At 36.3% G+C, this 21,905-nt stretch overlaps 1 protein-coding gene across 1 annotated transcript in view; it reads left to right on the top strand.

The window, feature by feature from the left end:
- LACTB2 (lactamase beta 2) overlaps nt 1–21,905 on the top strand; it is a 36,223-nt gene that overhangs the window by 4,552 nt on the left and 9,766 nt on the right. Inside the window, exons 2-7 of the mRNA XM_054590242.1 lie at nt 7,068–7,231; nt 9,405–9,531; nt 15,677–15,855; nt 17,742–17,890; nt 19,649–19,730; nt 20,371–20,454. Of these exons, the coding sequence (XP_054446217.1) occupies nt 7,068–7,231; nt 9,405–9,531; nt 15,677–15,855; nt 17,742–17,890; nt 19,649–19,730; nt 20,371–20,414 (745 nt within the window). The 3' untranslated portion in view covers nt 20,415–20,454. The remainder of the gene's footprint in view (nt 1–7,067; nt 7,232–9,404; nt 9,532–15,676; nt 15,856–17,741; nt 17,891–19,648; nt 19,731–20,370; nt 20,455–21,905) is intronic.

Raw genomic sequence — 21,905 nt, 5'->3', positions numbered from 1 at the left:
TATGTTGGTCATTGTAAGATATTACATTGTGAAATGTTCTCCCATTCAGTAGATTCCCTTTTTGTTTTGCTGACAGTTTTTATTTCATTGATGGTTTCCTTCACTATACAAAGCTTTTTAGTTTAATGTAGTCATGTTTGTTTATTTTTGCTTTTGCTGAGCTTGCCTGATCACACAGATCAAAAAAAATATTGCTAAGACTGATGTCAAAAGAGTTTACTGCCTATGTTCAATGAATTTTATGGTTTCATGCCTTTAGTCTATTTTGAGTTTATTTTTGTGTATCATACAAAAAAGTGTTCCAGTTTCATACTTTTGCATGTAGCTGTCCAGTTTTCCCAATACCACTTATTGAAGAAATCGTCTTTTCCCGTTGTATATTCCTGCCTTCTTTGTTTGTATGTTAATTGACAGTATATCGAGGATTTGTTCCTGGGATCTGTATTCTGTTCCATTGACCTGTGTGTCACTTTTTGTACCAGTACCATGCTATTTTGAATACTGTAACTTTGCAGTCAAATCAGGGAGCATGATACCTCCAGCTTTGTTTTCTTTCTCAAGATTCCTTTGACTATACAGTGTCTCTTGTGGTTACATACAAATGTTAGGATTATTTGTTCTAGTCCGGTGAAAAATACCATTGTCGTTTTGATAGGGATTGTATTACCTGTGTAGATTACTTTGGGTAGTATGGACATATTAATAGTATTCTGCTAATTCATGAGGCTAGTATATCTTCCATTTATTTGCTTCATGTTCAGTTTCTTTCATCAATGTCTTATAGTTTTCAGAGAACAAATAACACCTCTTTGGTTAAATTCATTCCTAGGTATTTTATTTTTTTTTTGATGCAGTTGTCAATGAGATTGTTTTCTTAATTTCTCTTTCTTTTTAGTTTCATGTAAAATTGTTTTTAAATAAACTGGCCAGAGCTTGTCTTAAAAACTGAAAAAGAAACAGTAAGAAATATTACCTTGAAAAATATGTAAAAGAGAAAGACAAGTACCTTGGTGCTATCTTCTGAGCTACTCATTTTTTAAAGTATATTTTATTGATTATGCTAATACAGTTGGCCCAATTTTTTTTCCACTTTGCCCCCCTCCACCTAATACCTCTTGTCCCTCCGGCAAGCCTGCCCCCTAGTTAATGTCCATGGGTTGTACATGTAAGTTCTTTGGCTTCTCCATTTTCTATACTATTCTCCTGTCTGTTCTGTACCTACCAATTATTCTTCTTAATCCCTGTACCTTTTCCCCCCACTTCTTCCTTCCCCCTTCCCCCTGATAACCCTCGAAATTATCTCCATATCTATGATTCTGTTCTTGTTGTGGTTGCTTGCTTTGTTTTTGTTTTTTAGCTTGAGTTGTTGATAGTTTTGAGTTTGTTGCCGTTTTACTGTTCATAGTTTTGATCTTATTCTTTTTCTAAAATAAGTCCCTTTAACATTCCATATAATAAGGGCTTATTTACCTTGCATGAGAAGCATTTTATCAGCCCTTCCATTCTAAATGATACCTTTGCTGGCTACAGTAATCTAGGTTGTAGGTCCTTGCTTTTCATGACTTTGAGTACTTCTTGCCAGTCCCTTCTTGCCTGCAAAGTTTCTTTTGAGAAATCAGCTCATACTCTTATGGGAGCTCCTTTGTAGGAGACTCTCTGCTTTTCAGATTCTTTCTTTATCTCTGTCCTTTGGAATTTTAATTATGATGTGTCTTGGTGTGGTCCTCTTTGGGTTCAACTTGTTTGGGATTCTCTGTACTTCCTGGACTTGTAGGTCTATTTCCTTTGTCAAATTAGAGAAGTTTTCTTTCATTATTTTTTCAAGTAACTTTTGAATTTCTTGCTCTTCCTCTTCTCCTTCTGGCATCCCTGTGATTCAGATGTTGGTGCTTTTGGAGATGTCCCAGAGTCTTCTTATTCTCTCCTCATTTTTTTGAGTTCTTGTTTCTTCCTTCTGTACTGGTTTACTCTTTATTTTGTCCTTATGGTCCAAATCATTTTGAATCCCAGCTTCCTTTCCTTCACTGTTGGTTCCCTGTGGATTATTCTTTATATCACTTAGTGGAACTTTCATTTCCTTCCTTGGGCATTTGCCATACTTAGTGAGTTCTCTGATCATCCTTATCACCAGTGTTCTGAACTCTGCATCTGATAGGTTGCTATCTCCGTTTTGCTTAGTTCTTTTTCTGGAGTTTTGGTCTGTGCTTTCATTTGGGCCATATTTCTTTGTCTCTTCAATTTGGCAGCCTCCCTGTGTTGTTTCTATGTACTAGGTAGAGCTGCTTCGACGCCTTATTTTGGTGCACCTGTTACGTTGTAACGGGCAGACCCTTAGGTATTCACCAGGGCAGGGCAACCCTCTTCACCTCTTTGTGGCACTGTATGTGGGGGAGGGGTCGGAGAGGGAACAATGCCACCTGTTCAGCAATTGCCTGGTTTCCATTCACTTCACCCACTTCCCATGTGCAACTGGCACCCCTCTAGTTGTTGCTTTGTGGTGGTTCCCAGAGTGGGTGGGTTTGCATCCTTTCTAGGACTGTGGGGGCCCTTTAAATGGACTCATCCCCAATGACCAGCAGTTTCTTCCACTGCCCCAACCCGGACTGATTTTTACAGTCAGAAGTTATGGGGCTTTATCCTCCCAGCCCTGGAACCCTTGGCTGCATGGTCTGGCCTGCGGCTGGGATTGCTTGTCCCTCCTAGTTATTGTCTGCCACATGTGAATGTAGGGCGACACATCATGCCACTGTCCTGCTCTGCCACCCCACATCCTCTACATCCTGGCTCCCCATCTCCGCCCCTCCTACCTGTCTAGATGAATATTTCTTTTTAAATCCTTGATTGTCAGACTTCCATACAGTTCAGTGTTCTGGCAGTTTTGTTCTGAGGTTAATTGTTTTCCTTCTGATGATTGTGTGAGGAGGCAAAGCATGTCTACCTATGCGTCCATCTTGGCCAGAATGTAATTTCTCTTTCTGGTAGTTCATGGTGATTGTTTAGGAATGCAACAGATTTCTGTATAATAATTTTGTGTCCTGCAACTTTGCTGACTTTATTTATTAGTTCTAATGGTTTTTTGGTGGAGTCTTTAGAGTTTTTTATAAATGATATCATGTCATCAGCAAATAGGGACTGTTTTACTTCTTCCTTTCCAGTTTGGATGCCTTTCTTTTCTTTTTTTTGTTTTGTTGTTGTTGTTGTTTTTGTTGTTGTTCTGATTGCAAGGTCTTGGATTTCCCAAACTATGTTGGAAAAATAATAATGCGAATGGGCATCCTTGCCTTGTTCCTGATCTGAGAGGAAAAGCCTTCAGTTCTTCAGCAATGAGTATGTGGATTTGTCATATATGGCTAGTATTATGATAAGGTATGTTTCCTTTACCCACCTCGTTGAAAATTTTTATCATAAATGGATGTTTAATTTCATCAAGTGCTATTTCTGTATCTGTTGAGATCATACGATTTTTATCCTTCATTCTGTAAATGTGTATCATATTAGTTCATTTATGGATGTTGAACTAGCCTTTCCTCTCTGGAATAAATCCCTCTTGATCATGGTGTACGATCCTTTTAATGTATTGTAGAATTTGATTTTCTAATATATTGGTGAGGATTTTTGCATCTAAGTTCATCAGGGATAGCGGCCAATAATTATCTTTTTTTTATATCGTCTTTTTCTGTTTTGGGTATAAGGGTAATGCTGGCCTCATAGAATGCCTTTAGAAGTATTCCTTCCTCTTCAGGTTTTTGGAATACTGTGAGAAGAATAGATATCAACTTGTCTTTAAATGTTTGGCAGCATTCACCCGTGAAAGCTTCTGCTCCTGGACTTTGGCTTTTTGGGAGTTTTTAGATTACTGATTTAATTTCATTGCTAATAATTAGTCTGTTGAGATTTTCTGTATTTTCTGAATCAGTCTTAGAACATTTTTTGGCTCTCGAAATGTGTCAGTTTCTTTAGGATATTGAATTTGTTGCTGTATAATGTTCATAACAATATGATTCTTTGTGTTTCTGAGGTGTCTGTTTTTATTTCTTCTCTTTCATTTCTGATTTTATTTGTCTGGCCCCTCTCTTTTTCTTGGGGAATCTGGCTGAAGATTTATCAGTTTTGTTTGTCTTCCAAAGAACCAACTCTTAGTTTCCTTGATCTTCTATTATTTTATTTTAGTTTCTATTTCATTTATTTCTACTCTGATCTTTATTATTTCCTTCCTTTTACTTACTTTGGGTTTTGTTCTTCTTTTTCTAGTTCCTTTAGAAGTAAAGATAAGTTGTTTATTTAGGATTTTTCTTGTTTCTTGAGGTAGGCCTGTATCACTATAAACTTCCCATTTAGAATTGCTTTTGCTGCATCCCACATATTTTGGAACCTTGTGTTTCTATTTTATGTGTCTCAATGTATTTTTTTCCTTCTTTGATTTCTTCCTTGACATACTGCTTTTTTAGTTGCACATTGTTTAGCCTCCAAGTGTTTGTCTTTTTTTCAGTTTTCTTCTTAAAATTTCTAGTTTTATATTGTTGTCAGAAAAGATGTTTGATATAATTTCAGTCTTAAATTTGTTTAGACTTGCTTTATGATCTAACATGTAATCTAACCTGGAGATGATTCATGTGCACTTGAAAAGAATGGGTATTCTGCAGTTTTAGATGGAATGTTCTCTATTATTCTAACTGGTATAATGTGATATTTTCTTTATTCAAATGGAAGTATATATATTTTCTAAACAGCAGAATTTCAGTTTTTTATTTTATTTTAGGGAGAGGGGAAAGGGAGGGAGAAAGGGAGAGAAACATCAGTGTGAGAGAGAAGCATCAGTTGGTTCTCTCGCAAGGGCCCTCATCAGGGACCGAACCCACAACCCAGGCATGCGCCCTGACCAGGAATTAAACCCTGAGATCTTTCACTTTGTGAGACAACACGCAGCCAACTGAACCACAGCAGACAGGGCTATGTCTGTTAATATTTACTTTATGTATTAAGTTGCTTCTCTATTGGTTATATAGGTATTTACAAGTGTTATATCCTCTTACTGGCTTGATCCCTTTATTATTATGTAAGGCCTTTCTCAGTCTCTTGTTTCTGTCTTAGTTTCATTTTGTCTAATGTAAGTATTGCTACCCCAGCATTCTTTTTATTTCTATCTGCATGGAATGTTTTTCCCATTCCCTAACTTTCAGTCTGTGTGTGTCTTTAGATATGAGGTGAGTCTCTTATAGGCAGTATATATGTGGGTCTTGATTTTTTTGTCCGTTTAGCCACCCCATGTCTTTTGATTGGAGCATTTACTTTTAAACTGATTACTGATAGGTATGTACTTACTTCATAAATGTTCTTTAAATTATCTCTTCATGCCCTGGCTGGTGTGGCTCAGTTGACTGAGTGCCAGTCTGCGGACCTAAGGGTCACCAGTTCAATCCCCAGTCAGGGCACATGCCTAGGTTGCAGGCCAGGTCCCCAGTAAGGGGGCATGTGAGAGGGAATCACACATTGATGTTTCTCTCCCTTTTTCCCTCCCTTCTCTGTCTAAAAGTAAATAAAACCTTAAAAATAAAAACCTTGCTATTAAAAATAAATAAATACATCATCTCTTCCTTGCATTTCCACTGCCAGCAAGATCACCCTTGGGCCAGTGTAATCATCTAGTTTCCTTGTCTCTAGAAGGGACAGTTATAACACTGTACTTGTGAGGTAGAGCCACAGCTCTACAGAACTAATGATGTAGATAGAAGCCAGTGGAGTGAAAAGCCACTGCCCTCCTCCCCTGACAGAGATAAGCATCAGTTGGTTCTCTCTGTTGGGTCTAAGGGAATGGGGTCAGAGAAACAAACCATCCAATGTAAAATAGCCATCCAGTTACTTCCTGTCATTTACTCCCATTTTAATGGTCTGCAAAATGCTTTCTGTTACCCTTCACTGTTACTGTTTGTTTTCACAGTTCCCCCATCCCACCTTCCACCTGAATGTAAGTAAGGCTTGTGTCTTGTAAGAAGAGTGTGTCATACAATAGATAGTTAGGAACAGTTATTGATGAATTATAAATTATTGAATGATTCAGCCTTTTTCTCAAGACTAATCATCTCTCCTCTAGCCTGAATTAGGGAGGTGTTACTATGAAACAACTTGAATTACGAGGTTTACCAATTGGTTCTTGAGGAAGAAATATCACCCTTATTTCTTCTTTTCTAATCCCCAACCAGGGATATATGTTTATTGACTTCAGAGAGAGAAACATCGATGAGTTGCATCCCCTACCTACCCCGTCCAGATAATGAACCCACAACCTAGATATGTGCCCTGACCAGGAATTGAACCTGCAGCCTTTTTGATGTATGGGGCAATGCTCCAATCGACTGAACCATCCAGCCAGGGCACCCTTATTTCTTATAGTTCTGGAAAACTTCATAGAGACGTATACGAAGGTTCAGAACCATAAGCGGAAAAGTAATAACTAACAGAGTTATATAAATAAAGAAATAAATTAGCTTAGACATTTCCCCCATGCTTTTCTCCTGCTTTCATTTTCATGTGTAAGGGAGCTAATGTAAAGCTTCAGGGGTAAGTTTTGTATGTAGTGCAGAAGACTAGGTATCTTTAGGGCTTCCACTGAATCAGATTCTTTCATGTCTCCGACACATTTGAGGATACTATAAAAGAATTGTGAAGGCAGAGTATATAAAAGCATATATTTTGGCACCAGAATACCTGGGTTTGAATACTGGTTCTGCCATTTATTTGCAGAGTAACCTTGGGCAATTTACTTGATTTCTACATACACATATAATAACGAAATACCTACCTGAAATAGTTGTTATGAGGAATAAAATTGTTAAAGTTATGTTTTGGAACAGTGCTATATTTAAGTGCTAGGTAAGTGTTCAATATTATTGCTATTATTCCTTATTCAGACTTACTTTTAGCTATCAGAAGTTTCTTAAAGTGAGATTACTGTGGTTAAGATGAAATAACACCTGGATTTGAAAGCAAAGCAATTTATGCAGTATCTGTGAGAAATATGCTAATATTAACTGTTCCACTTGTGTGATTATCTTCCATTTAACTTTCAGGAGAATCCTCCTTGACACTGGAGAACCAGCAGTTCCAGAATATATCACCTGTTTAAAGCAGGCTCTGAACGAATTTAACACAGCAATCCAGGAAATCGTAGTGACTCACTGGCATCGTGATCATTCTGGAGGCATAGAAAATATTTGTAAAAACATTGAGAATGGTAAACAGAATACATTTCAGTTTTTAATTTAGTCTGTGTGATAATTACTACTTCAAATTTCTTAATAACTAACCACTGTTGAGGATTCACTATATGCCAGACACTGGGCTATACACTTTACAGGGGCATCTGAGGTAGTGGCTGTTACTATCTCCGTTCTAAACATTGTCTCAGGCCTCCCATAACTGTAAGGCAGTGACTCCGATATACTAAATGCTAATGAAAGATCATTGTATTGATAATCCTTTGTTCCTGAAACCTATTCGGTACTAGTGCTTTACCATCTCCCTCCTTTTTTCCTCATCCCACCATCACGCATAGATTCATTCATTTATTCCTTTAACAAATAATCAAGATGCTGCTACTTCCACGCACTGATCTTGGCACAAGGGATGTAGCGGCAAATAAAGACTCTGCCCTCATGGGGCTTTCATTCTAGTAGGGAAAGTAAGTGGTAAATATAATAGGTCAGATGGGTGATGGGTGCTATAAAGAAAAATAAAGCTAAGGAAAGAAAAAGAGGAGAGAGAATATAAAGTGAAAGAGAGCAGTAGCTATTATACTTAGGGTGCCCAGGGAGAAGGAATAAGCTATAAAGGTGTCAGAGGAGAGAATACCAGGCAAAGGGCATTGTAAGAGTAGGTACTAAAATAGGGGTGTGCTTGACATGTTCAAGGCACATAAAGGACAAGGAGGTAAAGAACGTTCATTCACAACTAATATTTTTAAGTATCTTCTTTTTAGGCCTTAAGACTATAATTGGAACAGAAGGATATTCTCAGCTACAGCAGTCAAGAACACCAGGCTGCTCATTATAAAAAGTAGTCTAACCTAACGTTCTTACCCTGTTACCTCCTTTCTTCCAATCCAAGGGGACTGAATGCCACAGGAAGTCATTCTCTCCCATTCTGACTTGGCATAAAAACTATGCCAAGTGTTGTTAATTATCTTTGGTCAACTCTTTTAGCCTGAGGGTCAATTTGAAAACTTAAAACTTTGTTCATGGACCACTTTTTCTCCTTCATAAATCAACTTTATTGAGCTTGAATTTACATACATAAAATGTACCCATTTTAAGTGTATAGTTATAAACCTATGTGACTAATCCAATCAAGGTAAAGAACACTCACCCAAAAAGAGGTCCCTTTGTGTGACCCTCTACAGTGATTCCCCTCCATCCCCAACACCCACTTACAGTTTAAGTTACAACAAGGATCTGAGCTCACTAATCCCACTTTATCTCTACTCCTCCCAGCCAGTATTTTGTGTTAGACAAATTGGCAGCATTCTGGCTGTGCACATATACCATGTTCATCCTTGTTTCTGTGACTTTTTTAATGCTGCCCCCCTTACTTCTCTGAACCTTTTTCCTATGCTCATCCTGTAAGCCACACCTTAAGTTGTCCTGTATTTATGCATCACTTCCTAATTGTTTCTCCTTTCTCTAAACTCATTTTGCTTTTATTGGCTGAATTGTCCACTTAGTATTCATTTAATGGTGCTGAGTATAGCTCTTTAATTATTTTCTGCTTGTAAGTTTTACTTCCCCAGCTATGACTATTAATGCGTTTCGATGTCATGGTGCTTGTGTTCACTATACTGGTTAAATAATTGGCAATCAGCTATTGATTGGGTGATTAATTGATTTTTTTGTGTTGATGACAGGTAGTATGGGTTCAGTTTATTACAATGTTTTAACATCTTAGCCCTAGGTTTGGGACGGACTCTTAGCGTTCCCAGAAAGGACTGTGTATTAGCACCCTTTTATTATTAACTACTGCCATGATGTCATGACTTCTTTTACGTGTTAGGCACCTAGACAGAGAGAAGTTGCTACGTTCTGTATTACTCCCTCTTTAACACCCATCTTGGTATCAAAGCTAAGATTATGAAGAACTTTCAAATTATTGTATAAAATAGGAGTGACTAGAAAAACACAAAGGCTTTTATGTAGACTTAGAAGGGCATTAGAGAGTAAAAAGCTCCTTCGTTGAGGTAGAAGAAATAGTTACCATCCCAGAGACATGCTGCTATAATTCATCCCATTTTCCGTTGTCTCTTAATGTTAATATTTTTCGCAGTTACTCACAAGCGTTCTGTGAAAATTGGTCTCTTAAAAGCCTGAATTAGCACGTAAAGTGTGACCTAAATATTTTACATGTTTTGTCACTAGACACCACATACTGCATTAAAAAACTCCCACGGAATCCTCAGAGAGAAGAAGTTATCGGAGATGGAGAGCAGCGCTATGTTTATGTAAAAGATGGAGATGTGATTAAGACTGAGGGTGCCACTCTGAGGTACGTAAATGGCCTGTGGCTCGGGAAGGCACGGGGCAAGGGGGGAATCTGTGTGTATGTGTTATAAAAAGGAGGAAAGGGAAGATTTCCGCATATCTGCTTGTATGAGTGAAAACTGTCTCAGGAAGGATGTAAGAAATCTGATAATGGGGGTTACTCTGGGAAAAGAGAATGGTTTGCTTGAGAAGTGAGGAAAAAGAAAGATTCTCCTATCTTACCTTTTAAAATTATTTGTTTAAATTATACGATTACCATTATTTAATGAGTAAAACTTAAATTAAAAAATAGATGATCATCTCCTGCTAGGAAATTTAGGGCCTTCTCATGTTCTCACTTCCAAGAGATGATCCATACCTAAAGTAAATACATTTTATTCCAGGCCCATAATCCCTGTGGCCTATTTAGGGATTCAAAAATGTGTTTCAAACTTAGTAATTTCAAAATTGAACTAATTATGATTCTCCTCTCTCCCCCATGATTAAGCCTGGCTTTCTGATTTCAGAACATCTACTTCTGTCAGTACTTAAGATTTATTTTTTTATTCTAAGACAGAAGCTGACTCCTATTCAGCTTCATCACTTTCCCTCCCCTTGCCCACCACGTATAATCAGGTCAGTTTCTACCTGAAAGATATTTGTCACTGCTATCCCTTTTTCTTCATGTCCACTACCACCACTTCTTGGTAATATTCCTGCCTCCAGGCTCGCCACTTTCCAACCTACGCTTTGTATGCTCTGTCACTTGAAACCTTGAATAACGTAGTGCGAACAAGATAATGATTATTCTCCTTACCACAGCCTGGCCCCAAACCACCTTTCTGGTCTGAGCTCCTGCCACTCCCCTCGCAAATGCAATTAGCCATATCCACATACTCCTGAGCATATTCTGTCCGCTCGTGCCTTTGCTCATACCCTCCCCCTTAGTAGGCCCCACCTCTTCCCCACTACTTGTCTCCATGATAAATTATTATCTATTTATTCTTCAAACCTCAGTTCACATGTTACTGCAGGAACCCCTTCTGGGCAAATTACTGCTTCCTTCAACTTTTATATTATTCTTGTAATTTCATTATAGCACTTATTAAATTACAGATATTTCGGTGTGTAAGAAGGTGTCTCCTTAAAAGATAATCAATTCCCTAGGTTCACAACATTAGATAATGTCAGTTGCCATAGCAAACCACCCCAGAACTGTCTAACGGCTCAAATATGAGAGGTTTTAATGGGCCAGGCTTTCTGTTGCATTGGCCGTCCGTTCAGTCGTGTGCCGTTCCTGACTGCGGGGAGGCCAGGAAATGTAGTTCAACTTCATGCCCAGGAAAAAGAAAATCGGTTTGACGATAAGCTAGCCGTTCTCTGACATGGGCAGATACGAGATTCCTCTTCAAATCTTCAGTCCCTGACACACAGAAGGCAGTGAATATTCATCATACATGTGGTAAATGTCTACAAAGAGGCAAGTAGATTAACAGGTGAATGAGAGAGGAAATGAAGTAATGGGTATCCATGCCCCCTTTCAAACCAGTGTCCTCTATTTCTGCTATGCCAGTGATTCCTAAAATTTAATTCACCAACCAACTAATTTTTTAAATGGTTTTGTTCAAAATATGATCATCTCTTGCATAACTTGCTGATGATACCACAGAAAACCAAACATTACATTACTACTTCTCAAAAAAGTATGCTTGGCAATACTGAATGTCCCCAATCACACACCAGCTCTAGGCCAAGTTACAGAAAGGGGTAGAGACAGGAGGTGGTTCATCGAGTCTTCAGTCTCAGAGGTTGGGAACCACGGTATTGGTTTATCAGTTACCACAGAAGCATGGTATTAGATCTATACCTAATGTACAGATTAAGGCTTTTCAGCCCTTAGAAGTCAACCATCCATCTGCCATGAACAGACCACATATTTTTAAGCTTTTAAAGTATAAAAACAAAAATGTACCTATCATCTGGGTGCGAGGCAGTGAATTGTTACAAACTGAACAAACCATATGAGCAGCCTGCAGATCTAGAAACAGCAGTAACCCAAAGCTGCCACATACTTACTTGCTTCCTGTCCCTACCTCCGCCCCCCTCAGTTGGATACACTCTCGTTTCATGGAGTGAATTGGCGCCAAGGATCTCAATATTACGTGAACTCCATTTAATTTTTGTTTTACTGTATTCTTATTAAGTATGGGAATCTATTTTAAGATTTAAGAGAAAAACTAACAAAGCAGACAGTTTTTTTAAATGACTTAGTAAATCTTTTCTCAAAATGCATATTCTAATTATGCTACAATCTGAATAAAATATTTAATTTACTGTTGACGTCGTTTCCAATTTCCATTTTTATCATCAGTAAAATGCAATTTTAAATATTAACAAAAAGACTCGTTAAGCAAAATTTACTGAAGTCCCAAATAAGTGATGTCTAATGGATCTTGTCTACTTGCCAGTTTGGGGGGGAAAAAAAAACCACAATGGAGATAGATATAAAACCCACCAAGAACCCATTAGTGAAAAATAGAAAGTTAGCAAGATTTTCAGTAAGGATTCTGGTCGTAACCCTCAGGAATTTTCTAGTGAAAACTAAGTTTAATTTCTCAAGGTTAATCTGACATCTTTTGTTGACTGTTCTAAATTTCTGAGAGAGCCATTCTTGTATAAAGTCTACTGTGCCACAGAAGCGGCAGAAGCAGATAAATGCTCTACCTGATGAATGAGAGGCCACAGCTGCAGTTCCTCTGCTCTTCAGCAAAGCACTTCTCGTGTCATTTCCTTTTCTCCTCCTGCAGCCGTGAAGTGAATTTTAACACAGTTTTTATGCAGATTAAACCATTAGCCACCCAGGTGACTGGAGGATTGGAAATACTGATCCCCTAATTTAAGAAATCTTAACTGCTTTCAGCCTAGAAAATATCGAGGAAAACCATTACTGAATGGTTTTCAGGATAGGGCATAGGGAGTGGGAGGAAAATAATTAAGGAGGAATTGCACGCACATGGGTGGGTGAGAGAGGTTGCAGACTCTGAAAGAATGGTTCTTCAAATGAGTTTTTGTATATTTAAAAAAAAAAAGATTGAGGTTCCGTTTGTAAGCACATTCTGTGTGTGACTGTTCACAAGGTAGGACAGACACCCGCACCACGTATTTTTATAGTCGCTGGAAATACACCTCCTGAAATTGTTTTAATATAACATGGAATACCTTCAGGTTGCAGCAGGTTTAATCAAACAAAAGAGATTATTTCTAACATCTCTTTAATACCTCACCATTACTAAATATAGTAATCATTTGCAATGTGTAAAGCATATACTTGGAGACTATAAAAGCATAGTAGTACCTAAAGTCAGTTCTTAATGCCTGTCGAAAATAATTGCTCCCATTACACAAGTATCTCATGTTCTTATAACTTATATCTCTTCATCTTTAGCAGATTCTTTAAAAAGGCTTTACAATTTCAATATTTAGCATTGAGGATTTGATTGGATTTTTTGGCAAATGAGAAAGTCTTCTAAGTTACAGTCGTTTCAGTTTTCTTAAATACTGAAATGTATTTTCTGTTTTTTTTAAGAGCTGAATTTTGTCAGATGTCTTTGCAATGTCAGAATGATCTTACCAGTTTTCTCCATAGCTTTATTGTGATTTGCAGGGATCTCATAATATTAAAACACACTTGCATTTTTGGAATAAACTTTATTTGGTCATGATGTTGTTACTTGTAAATATGCTTTTGGATTCTGTTTGTTAAAATTTTAGTTAAGATTTTCATAACAATATTCGTTAGTGGGATCAGGCGGTAGTTTTCTTTTTGTGCGGCCTTTGTCAGATTTGGGATTTGTAAGTTTTCCTTCTTTTTGTATGCTCTGGGATAGGCTAAGTGGTAGTGAAGTCCTCTGACTTAAATGTTTGGTAGAGTTATCCAGTGAGAATACTGAGCCTTTATTTGATAATGACATTTACATGCCTTTTTAGTGGAGATTCATTGTTGCTTATTAGTAATATGGTCTTGTGAGTTAAGCTCACTGTAAATAACTTTAGGTTATGTGCTGCTTTCCAACAATCTTTCATCCAGTGATTTTAGCGTCTATTAATGATACTTGCCTTAATCAATTAATATATTGAAGGTGGCATAATTGTGAATTTTCTTATTCTATTTTTTCTACTTCCTGGGTTTTTTTTTTTTTTCTTTATTTGCTTACATTCTTGTTAAAGAAGAGATTCCATCCCTTCCTCTTTTTTGAGTATTACTACAGACTTATAATTTTTTATTCACTGCTTCTTTGTCCTTTTGGCATAGTTCCCCTAATCTATCAGCACCTTCTTGCTGTCTGACACAGGGTCTCTCAATACCACAATCTATTTTCCCTGCCCCAACCTGGAGCCAGCATATCGGTAGGAAACCCTGGTCTCTTTGAGTGGGAAGTGGTATTTAGAAACAAAGAACTGAGTGTGAGTCGTACTCATTGCTACTGGAGTATCGTCGCTTCTGGGGCTTTTTATAGACAAAGCTAGAAAAACACTTTTGAATTCATGATTCCTCAATTCAAATAAGAAACAACCCAAAATTTAATTCCCTGATTATACATATTTTTTCCTTATCTCACAAACAAAAACTTGGTTTTTGACATCAGTTTATTTACTTGCTTAAACTAGCATATAATAAACACAAAATAGTTTCAGAAACAATAACTAATAACACTGCCAAAGTTAAACCTATTAAGTAAGGTTCAAGATATCTTTGCAATTCTTTTGATCTTAAGATAAAATACATTCCATAAAGAATGTGCAGTCTTAGTATTATATTTAAAACTTACTTGAATTAATTCATTCTTTTACTGCGGCATTGTTATCTAGTGTACAGTAAGATTTACTTCTTTCTGTATTCAGTGTTAAGATTTTTTTATCTCTTTAATTTGTTTAGAATATATAAAAAATTTACATAGCTTAAAAGTTAAAACTACTAAAAAAGTTCTAATGAGAGAAGTCTTACATGCACCTCTACTCCCTACACCCCACTTATCTACCTGCTATAAGCAGCTGTGTTTATTAGTTTTTTATTTATCCTGACTTTCTTTTTTGCAAAATAAAATAGATACATGTATGTTTTACTTTCCCCGTCTTTTATATATAAAAGAGCACACTATGTACACTCTTGGGTGTTTTGCTTTTTATCATTTGACAGTATATCCAAATTACTCTGTACATCAATTCATAGAGATCTTCCTCATTCTTTTTGATGGTTGTATAGTGTTTCACTGTGTGGATATACCACCATTTATCCAGAGTGCCCTATGGGTCAGCATTGGGTTATCCCTAATGTTTGTTACTGCCAATAATGTATTGGATAACATACGCATTATTTGTGTATGTGAACGTGTATTTTGGGGGTAAATTTCTAGCAGTGGGATTGATGGGTCAAAGGGTGCTCTTTTGCTAGAAAATGTCAAATTCCCCTCTTTATGGGTTATACCCTTTTGCTTACCTCACCAGCAACATATGAAAGTGCTTTTTTGGTATAGTATTGCCATAAAATGTGTTATCAAATGTACTTCCTGACATGCAAAGAAAATTGAAAAAAATCTATGTTCTTAAAAAATACAAGTACCACGCCCTGGCTGGTATGACTCAGTGGATTGGGTGCCACCCTGTGAACTGAAGTGTCGCTGGTTCGATTCCTGGTTGGGGCTCATGCCTGGGTTGTAGACTCGGTCCCTGGTAGGGGACACATGAGAGGCAGCCACACATCGATGTTTTTCTCCCTCTCTGTTTGCCTTCCCTTCCCCTCTCTGTAAAGGTAAATAAATAAAATCTTTTTTAAAAAATACAAGCACTATCTCTAAATAGTGGAAAGATTGGTGATTTTTATCTACGTTAAGTACTTTTCTGTTTTCCAAATTTGTTGTAATCAGTGTTTATTACTTATAAGAAAAAAGCGAGAAAAGTATTAAACTTGCACTTCAGAATGAGAAATTTGATTTTGTTAAAGGAGAGAAATTTCTGGTGATAATTTTCAATGGACAAGAGAAAAAGGAGCTTTTTAACTCAGTGACATTATTTGTGTCTTGTCCAGAAGTAAGGATAGAGAATAATTTGCTTCTCAAGATTGCTCCTAAGCTTAAAAGCTCATAATTGCTTTTATTTCTTCTTTTGCCCAGAGTTATATACACACCTGGCCACACCGATGATCATATGGCTCTACTTTTAGAGGAAGAAAATGCTCTCTTTTCTGGAGATTGCATCCTAGGGGAAGGAACAACTGTATTTGAGGACCTCTATGATTACATGAACTCCCTAAAAAAGTTACTGAAAATCAAAGCTGGTATTATATATCCAGGTGAGTAATTTTTTAAATCTAGTAAACCATTTGTGTCAAATGAGGAAGGTTCATTTTGGTTTGTGCGTGTGTGTGTTCTTTGTGTTTTTAGCCTTAAAGAGAAACCTGTAAACTGCTTCTTTAAATGCCACTCCTAAGTCCTGTCTAGCCATGCAATTTTTTAAAAGGCCAACAGTTACAGTAATAACTCCTTATAAAAGGGTTATTTTTTTTAACAGTTAAACAGCTATTAGTAGAACTATTAAACAACTGAAATAACTTACATTGAAACAAGAATATTTTTTCATCCCATAAGCTATCTTCAACTTTGTTAACTTGATTTCTGTCATGGACCACATTTTAGCTATGTAACCATGGATAGCATTTGACCTCTGAGCTTTAGTTGTTTTAACTCACACTATTCAATTATCAGTAGCTTCTGTATGAACTGTAAAGTCCTGTATTTATTTTGATTCTCCAGAAGAAGCCTGTTGTTAGTATCTCAGCTATCACTGCGCTACTCTGCAATATGAATCTCCCCTCCATCATGAAAGCTAAGAAACATACTAGACCCAACAATAGGGCCCGGAAGGGAAAAGAGACTAGGTTACTAATTTTTGAAGTCCTTCTAACTTGTGCCTAACCAAAGAGTTATGGAAAGATCTGTAAATACAGTATCTTCAGTACCCTCATATTCTCTCATGAGTTTCTACTTCTGAGGGGGTAGGAAACATACCCTGGGCATGTGGATTAATATTATAATATAACAGGAATGGAAACTGACAGCTATTTTTAAAGCAAAGAGAATAGACATTTAATGCACTCACATTCAAGCAATGCTAATAAGAGGCTGCCTACTAAAGGCTCTTAAGAGTGTTAGCTTTGGTGAATCCCATGACCTGGCTTATTAGCACAGCAGGAGCTTATATGTAAATTATGTTCTGTAGCCATGGCTACCATATATTAAAGCCTGCTACCCATCAGGTACCTGCAGGGACCTTTACAGCCAGCTAGCTGTGTCCTCACAGAAAGCCAGTGCAGAAGGCAGTGGTGTCCTCATGCATAGCAAAGAAGCAGTTCAGAGACCTTTGTGCTCGTAAATGATGGTCGGTATTCTAACCAAAGCCCATGCTTGTTACATGATAATAGGTTAGCCTGCTTCTGGATATTTTTGTCCTCAAATATTTTAAACATCCCTCTGGCAAACTTGTGTTATATATTAATTTGCACTATGTTAAAGGACATGTAAATTTTAATACAACTTTATCTGGGTTGTCCACATTTCTGAATTATAAGCCTATACATAAGATTTTTCAAGTTCTGCTGTGGTTCCTGTGAATTTTTAATAGCTCTTGGTCGCTTACATGAAGCTACTTTTACATTCCCTTTTTCAATCTTTTATATAAGTGTTGCAAAGTGGAAAGAGCCTAAAGTCATTAAAAGCTCCCAAGTCAGAATCCCAGCCACACTCTTGAGCTTTGATACTGTGTGCAGGTTATTTACCCTACTTGTGCCTCAGTTCCTGCTTCTAAAAAGGGATAATAGTACCTACCTCTTGGGATTCCTATAAGAAGAATGTGTAGCATTTAGACCAGTGCCTGGCAAATAATAAGTGCTCTATAACTATTACCTATCATTACCGTTGTGATTCGTGTTATTACTGCTATATTTTTATTTTATACCTTTTAATGTATACAATAGTATTTTGTATAGATTTTGATATAACTGTCTAATGTTTTGTATCATACCTGTGTAATGTTTTGTAGTTTTCCAAATAATTCTTATTTGTTGTATATTTAGTATGCTGTTTCAATATATCGTATGGATTATTTTCAGAGTGAATTAACTTCAGTTATACTTAATATTTTTATCTGATTGAAATAATTTTTGTAATTGTTTTAATTCAGGACATGGCCCAGTCATCCATAACGCTGAAGCTAAAATTCAAGAATACATTTCTCACAGAAACACTCGAGAAAAGCAAATTCTTACAATATTTCATGACAATTTTGAAAAATCATTTACAGTAATGGAGCTTGTAAAAATTATTTACAAGGTATTTTTTGTTTAGCTTATTTGTACATAGCCACAATTTTATTAGAATAATCTGTTTGCTAAGCTATAGATATGATAAGCTTATCACCTCCCAGAACACTGTTAATTTTATAAATAATGCTACTTGTATAGATTTGAGACCAGCAACCTCAACTTTCTAGAACACAAAAGTTAAAGAATACCTGGCCCGGAAAACCAAAAATAACCATTCAGAGCCATCATTAAACCATATACTTATATTCTGTAGAAGAGACCATTCCCAACTGCCTGATGATCAAGATTTCTAATGACTTACGTATTACTCTAACCATCTTGATTATCTGGTGTCCTAGCTGGTGGCAAGTGAGAAGAGATGATCTGTTAGATAACTAGGATAATAGCAATGAGCAGTAGCAACAATGCCTGACAACAGAGAAAAGATGTGGAAAAGAACATGAGTAGAGAAATCGAGTGTATAGAGAGAAACCCTCAGCTCAATGGCCTCTGAGCACATCATTATATGCCAACACTATATAGTGGTCAATTAGTTTAATTCAGTTTTTTGCTGAATGTTTACTAGGTACCTGCTATGCAGGCCGTATAGCTTAGAGATTAAGAATGTAGGCTCTGGTATTAGATTAAATGGGTTTAAATACCCCACTACCACAACCTGTACAGCCAGAAAATACATGAGAGCGTAACTAAAGATGAGCTTGAAAAGGTACCTAGGGCCAATGAGAATTCGTACAGGACCTTTAATATCCCATAGACCCAAGTATCAGAAAATAGTCAGATCATACTCAGTGTACTTATCTTAAAAGGTAAAGATGATTTAAAAAAATAAACAAAGAAAAGGGAAGGCTGAAGGGTTAAAATGGCTAAAGATAAAAGTTCCATTAGCAAAAGGATATAGTAAATTCTGTGAAAGAGTTCATTTCCTCATAACACTAGAGTCGAGTCACTCTAGACTATTCATTGGTACATTGGGGTTTTTTCCTATTCTAATAACAGGAAATGAGCCAGGATAGGCAGGTGTGATCAGATCATGGGAAGCCTTGATTGTCAAGCTAACAAATTTGAGCTTTAGCCAATACCTGGGAATGACCCACCACTCAAAGGTCTTAGGAAAGTCCTGTAATGTGATCTAGAAGATCACACTGGTGGAGAGAGTATATGGTACTGGAGCTTAAGGGAGAGTTTAGGGTCAGGGGTTCATATCTGGGAATCATTAATGCATGATATTGCTGTGGCAAATTGGGTGAGTAAAAACAGAAGAGAGTCAGTGATACAATGCACTGTAAACATTAATGTTTAAGAGAAGTCCGAGGAAGAGTATTCAAGGTGAAAACTAAATGATAAAAGAAGTAGAATAACCAAGGGAAATGTGAAAAGTTATTACCATGTAACCTAATAAATAAACCATAGGGTCAATGTCTATATCATCATGAAAGCTATCTAGAGTAATGTTTACATTTATTTATTCATCCATTTGTAAAATACTGCATTTCTACTGTGTGGCATTATGCTAAGTATTGGGTATTCAGTAGTGAACAAAACATACCGTTACTATCTTTACAGAGCTTACACTCTATTTTATCCAAAGGAATATAGATAAGAATATAGTGCCTAAAGCAGACATATACAAACTGAAATCATTTTGGCTTTTCTATATAAAAATGAATTTAAGTTAAAATTTTGTTTGTTGCACTTTTTTAAAGTTTCAAAGGATTAACTCTGTTTTAAAAAAAGGAATGTTTTCTTTTACTGTCTTTTCTTTTAGAATACTCCTGAGTCTTTACATAGGATAGCTGAACAAAATCTCTTGCTTCATTTGAAAAAATTAGAAAAAGATGGAATGATATGTAAGTATACTTAGAAATTTTAGTTCTTTTATTGACAGCATTTAATTTTTTTTTTTATATGAATTAGTTTTCTTTAGGAAAAACAATACCCATCAGAGTCTTCCTTTGAATATCACTGGAGAGACAGGCACTAGGAAAGGTCAGTGCAAGTCCAAGGGACCACCACAAGTGGGAACCAGACACTCCCACAAGAACTAGGATCTTGCTTGGAGGTTCCAGTCCTCAACCACCAGAATGACAATCGAAGACATGTAGTGGAAAATAGCTTTTCTTCTCCCAGACCACAAGACCACGAAGAATTTTACATGTAGAAGATTTGGGAACAGCTAGAGGTTTTAGCAGCACTAGATGTAGTGAACTCAAAAATATTAAAGCAGTAATTCTGCAGTTGTTTAGGCTAGTGTTAGGTTAATTTGTCAAATTAAGAATCTTTATAGAAGCTTAATCCTTAAAATCAACTGGTTCAAAGCTTGAATTTTGTGTAGAAGCTTCAGCAGTGTTTTTAAAATTACAAACACAATTCTAACTTTATATCGAGCAATAACATTATTTTAGCAATGAATGTTTGTTCTAGCCAGAAGATAAAATCCAGTGAATTTGCTTATCTGCTGCTAAATGTTTGCTAATTTTCTATCCACAGTCAGCAACAACGATCCTAACAAGAAATGGAAAGCTCATCTTTAGTTTCAGAGTAATGGAAGTTTTGTTGTTTTTTTAGAAAATGGTATGTCTTCTTACCTATTATTTATAGAGAATATAAGTATATAACACTGAAAATAATCTGATATACTTTAAAATAACATATTTTTCCTCAGGTATATAATTTACATTTTCATCTAAAATTTAGAATATTCTATCTAACCTAAGTCTTACAACATTTTACCAAAAATTCAGGATCCAAAAATTTATCCACTGTCAATTGATTAAGTAAAATGGTTACTTTAAAAATCATAAAATTTATGTAATTTAAACTGGATATTATTCTTAGAGATTGGTTCTCTATTACCAGTGGCCAAAATATTATTTTCTCTAGCTTCTCCAGTAACAGCACACATTTCTATGTAATTCACATTTTCTGCAACCCTTGTCTATATCTACAGAAAACAGCTTTGTTTTCATGTTTCTATTAATTATGTCATGATTATGTATTCTGTAGCTCTTTATAATGTTTATTTTCTTACAGTGGTATTCTGTAAATGATTCATGCACATCAGCTTTTGGTAATTAAAAAATATTACATTCCCAGTTAAAGTCATTATATAATAATTATTTCTGTAATCCATGGTACAAACAACTTACTTTCCAGGTTTAGGTTTTGGTATAAAAATAGTCATCAAATATATGAATTATGTACGAAATTTTTTTTAATTAGAGTATTATAAAGCAGGGCATTTTTTATATGACTAATGTTGCTAAATGGTGATTAGGCTCTCAGGGTAGCCACTAATGCTTATTTAACACAGAAGGCTGCCCTGGCCGAGTAGCTCAGTTGGTGGAGCATTATCCCAGTACCCCAGCGTTGCAGGTTCAGTCCCCTGTCAGGGTACATATAAGAATCAACAAATGAGTGCAACAACAAATCAATGTATCTGTCTCTCTGTTCGTTCTTCTCTCTCTCTAAAATGAATAAATAAAAAAAAATGAACCCATTTGGTTTCCAAACTACAATACTAAAATGAGCTCAGAATGCTAAGAGTGTACTTCTTTACTCTTTCCTAAAAATAAGACTTTAAATTTTTTACTTTCTTTGGCATCCTCCTCCTCTTTCTGCCCTTTTCCCCAAGACCCTAGTATTTCCATACTATTCTAAACACTTATTCTCATGCCCTAAAGATCTGTTGTATTCCTGAAACCACCTCATATTACAAAATAACTGTGAACTCAACAACAAAAAAACAAGCAACCCAATTCAAAAATGGGCAAAGGACTTGAATAGAAATTTCTCCAAAGAAGATATACAAATGGCCAATAAACCATGAAAAGTGCTCAACGTTACCAGTGATTAGGGAAATGCCAATTAAAACCACAATGAGATACAACTTCATGCCCATTAGGGTGACTTATTTTTTAAAAAAAGAAAGAAAAAAGAAAGAAAACTTCCATATCAAGTGTTAGGGAGGATATGGAGAAATGAAACCCTTGTGCACTTCTGGTGGGAATGTGAAATGGTGTCAC

This window comes from Pteronotus mesoamericanus, unplaced genomic scaffold, assembly GCF_021234165.1.
Source record: "Pteronotus mesoamericanus isolate MK-2021 breed Mesoamerican mustached bat unplaced genomic scaffold, CSHL_Meso_final scaffold_174, whole genome shotgun sequence".
Lineage (NCBI taxonomy): Eukaryota > Metazoa > Chordata > Mammalia > Chiroptera > Mormoopidae > Pteronotus > Pteronotus mesoamericanus.
The sequence above is the reverse complement of the archived record's forward strand: the minus strand, read 5'-3'. Positions and strand labels throughout refer to the sequence as shown.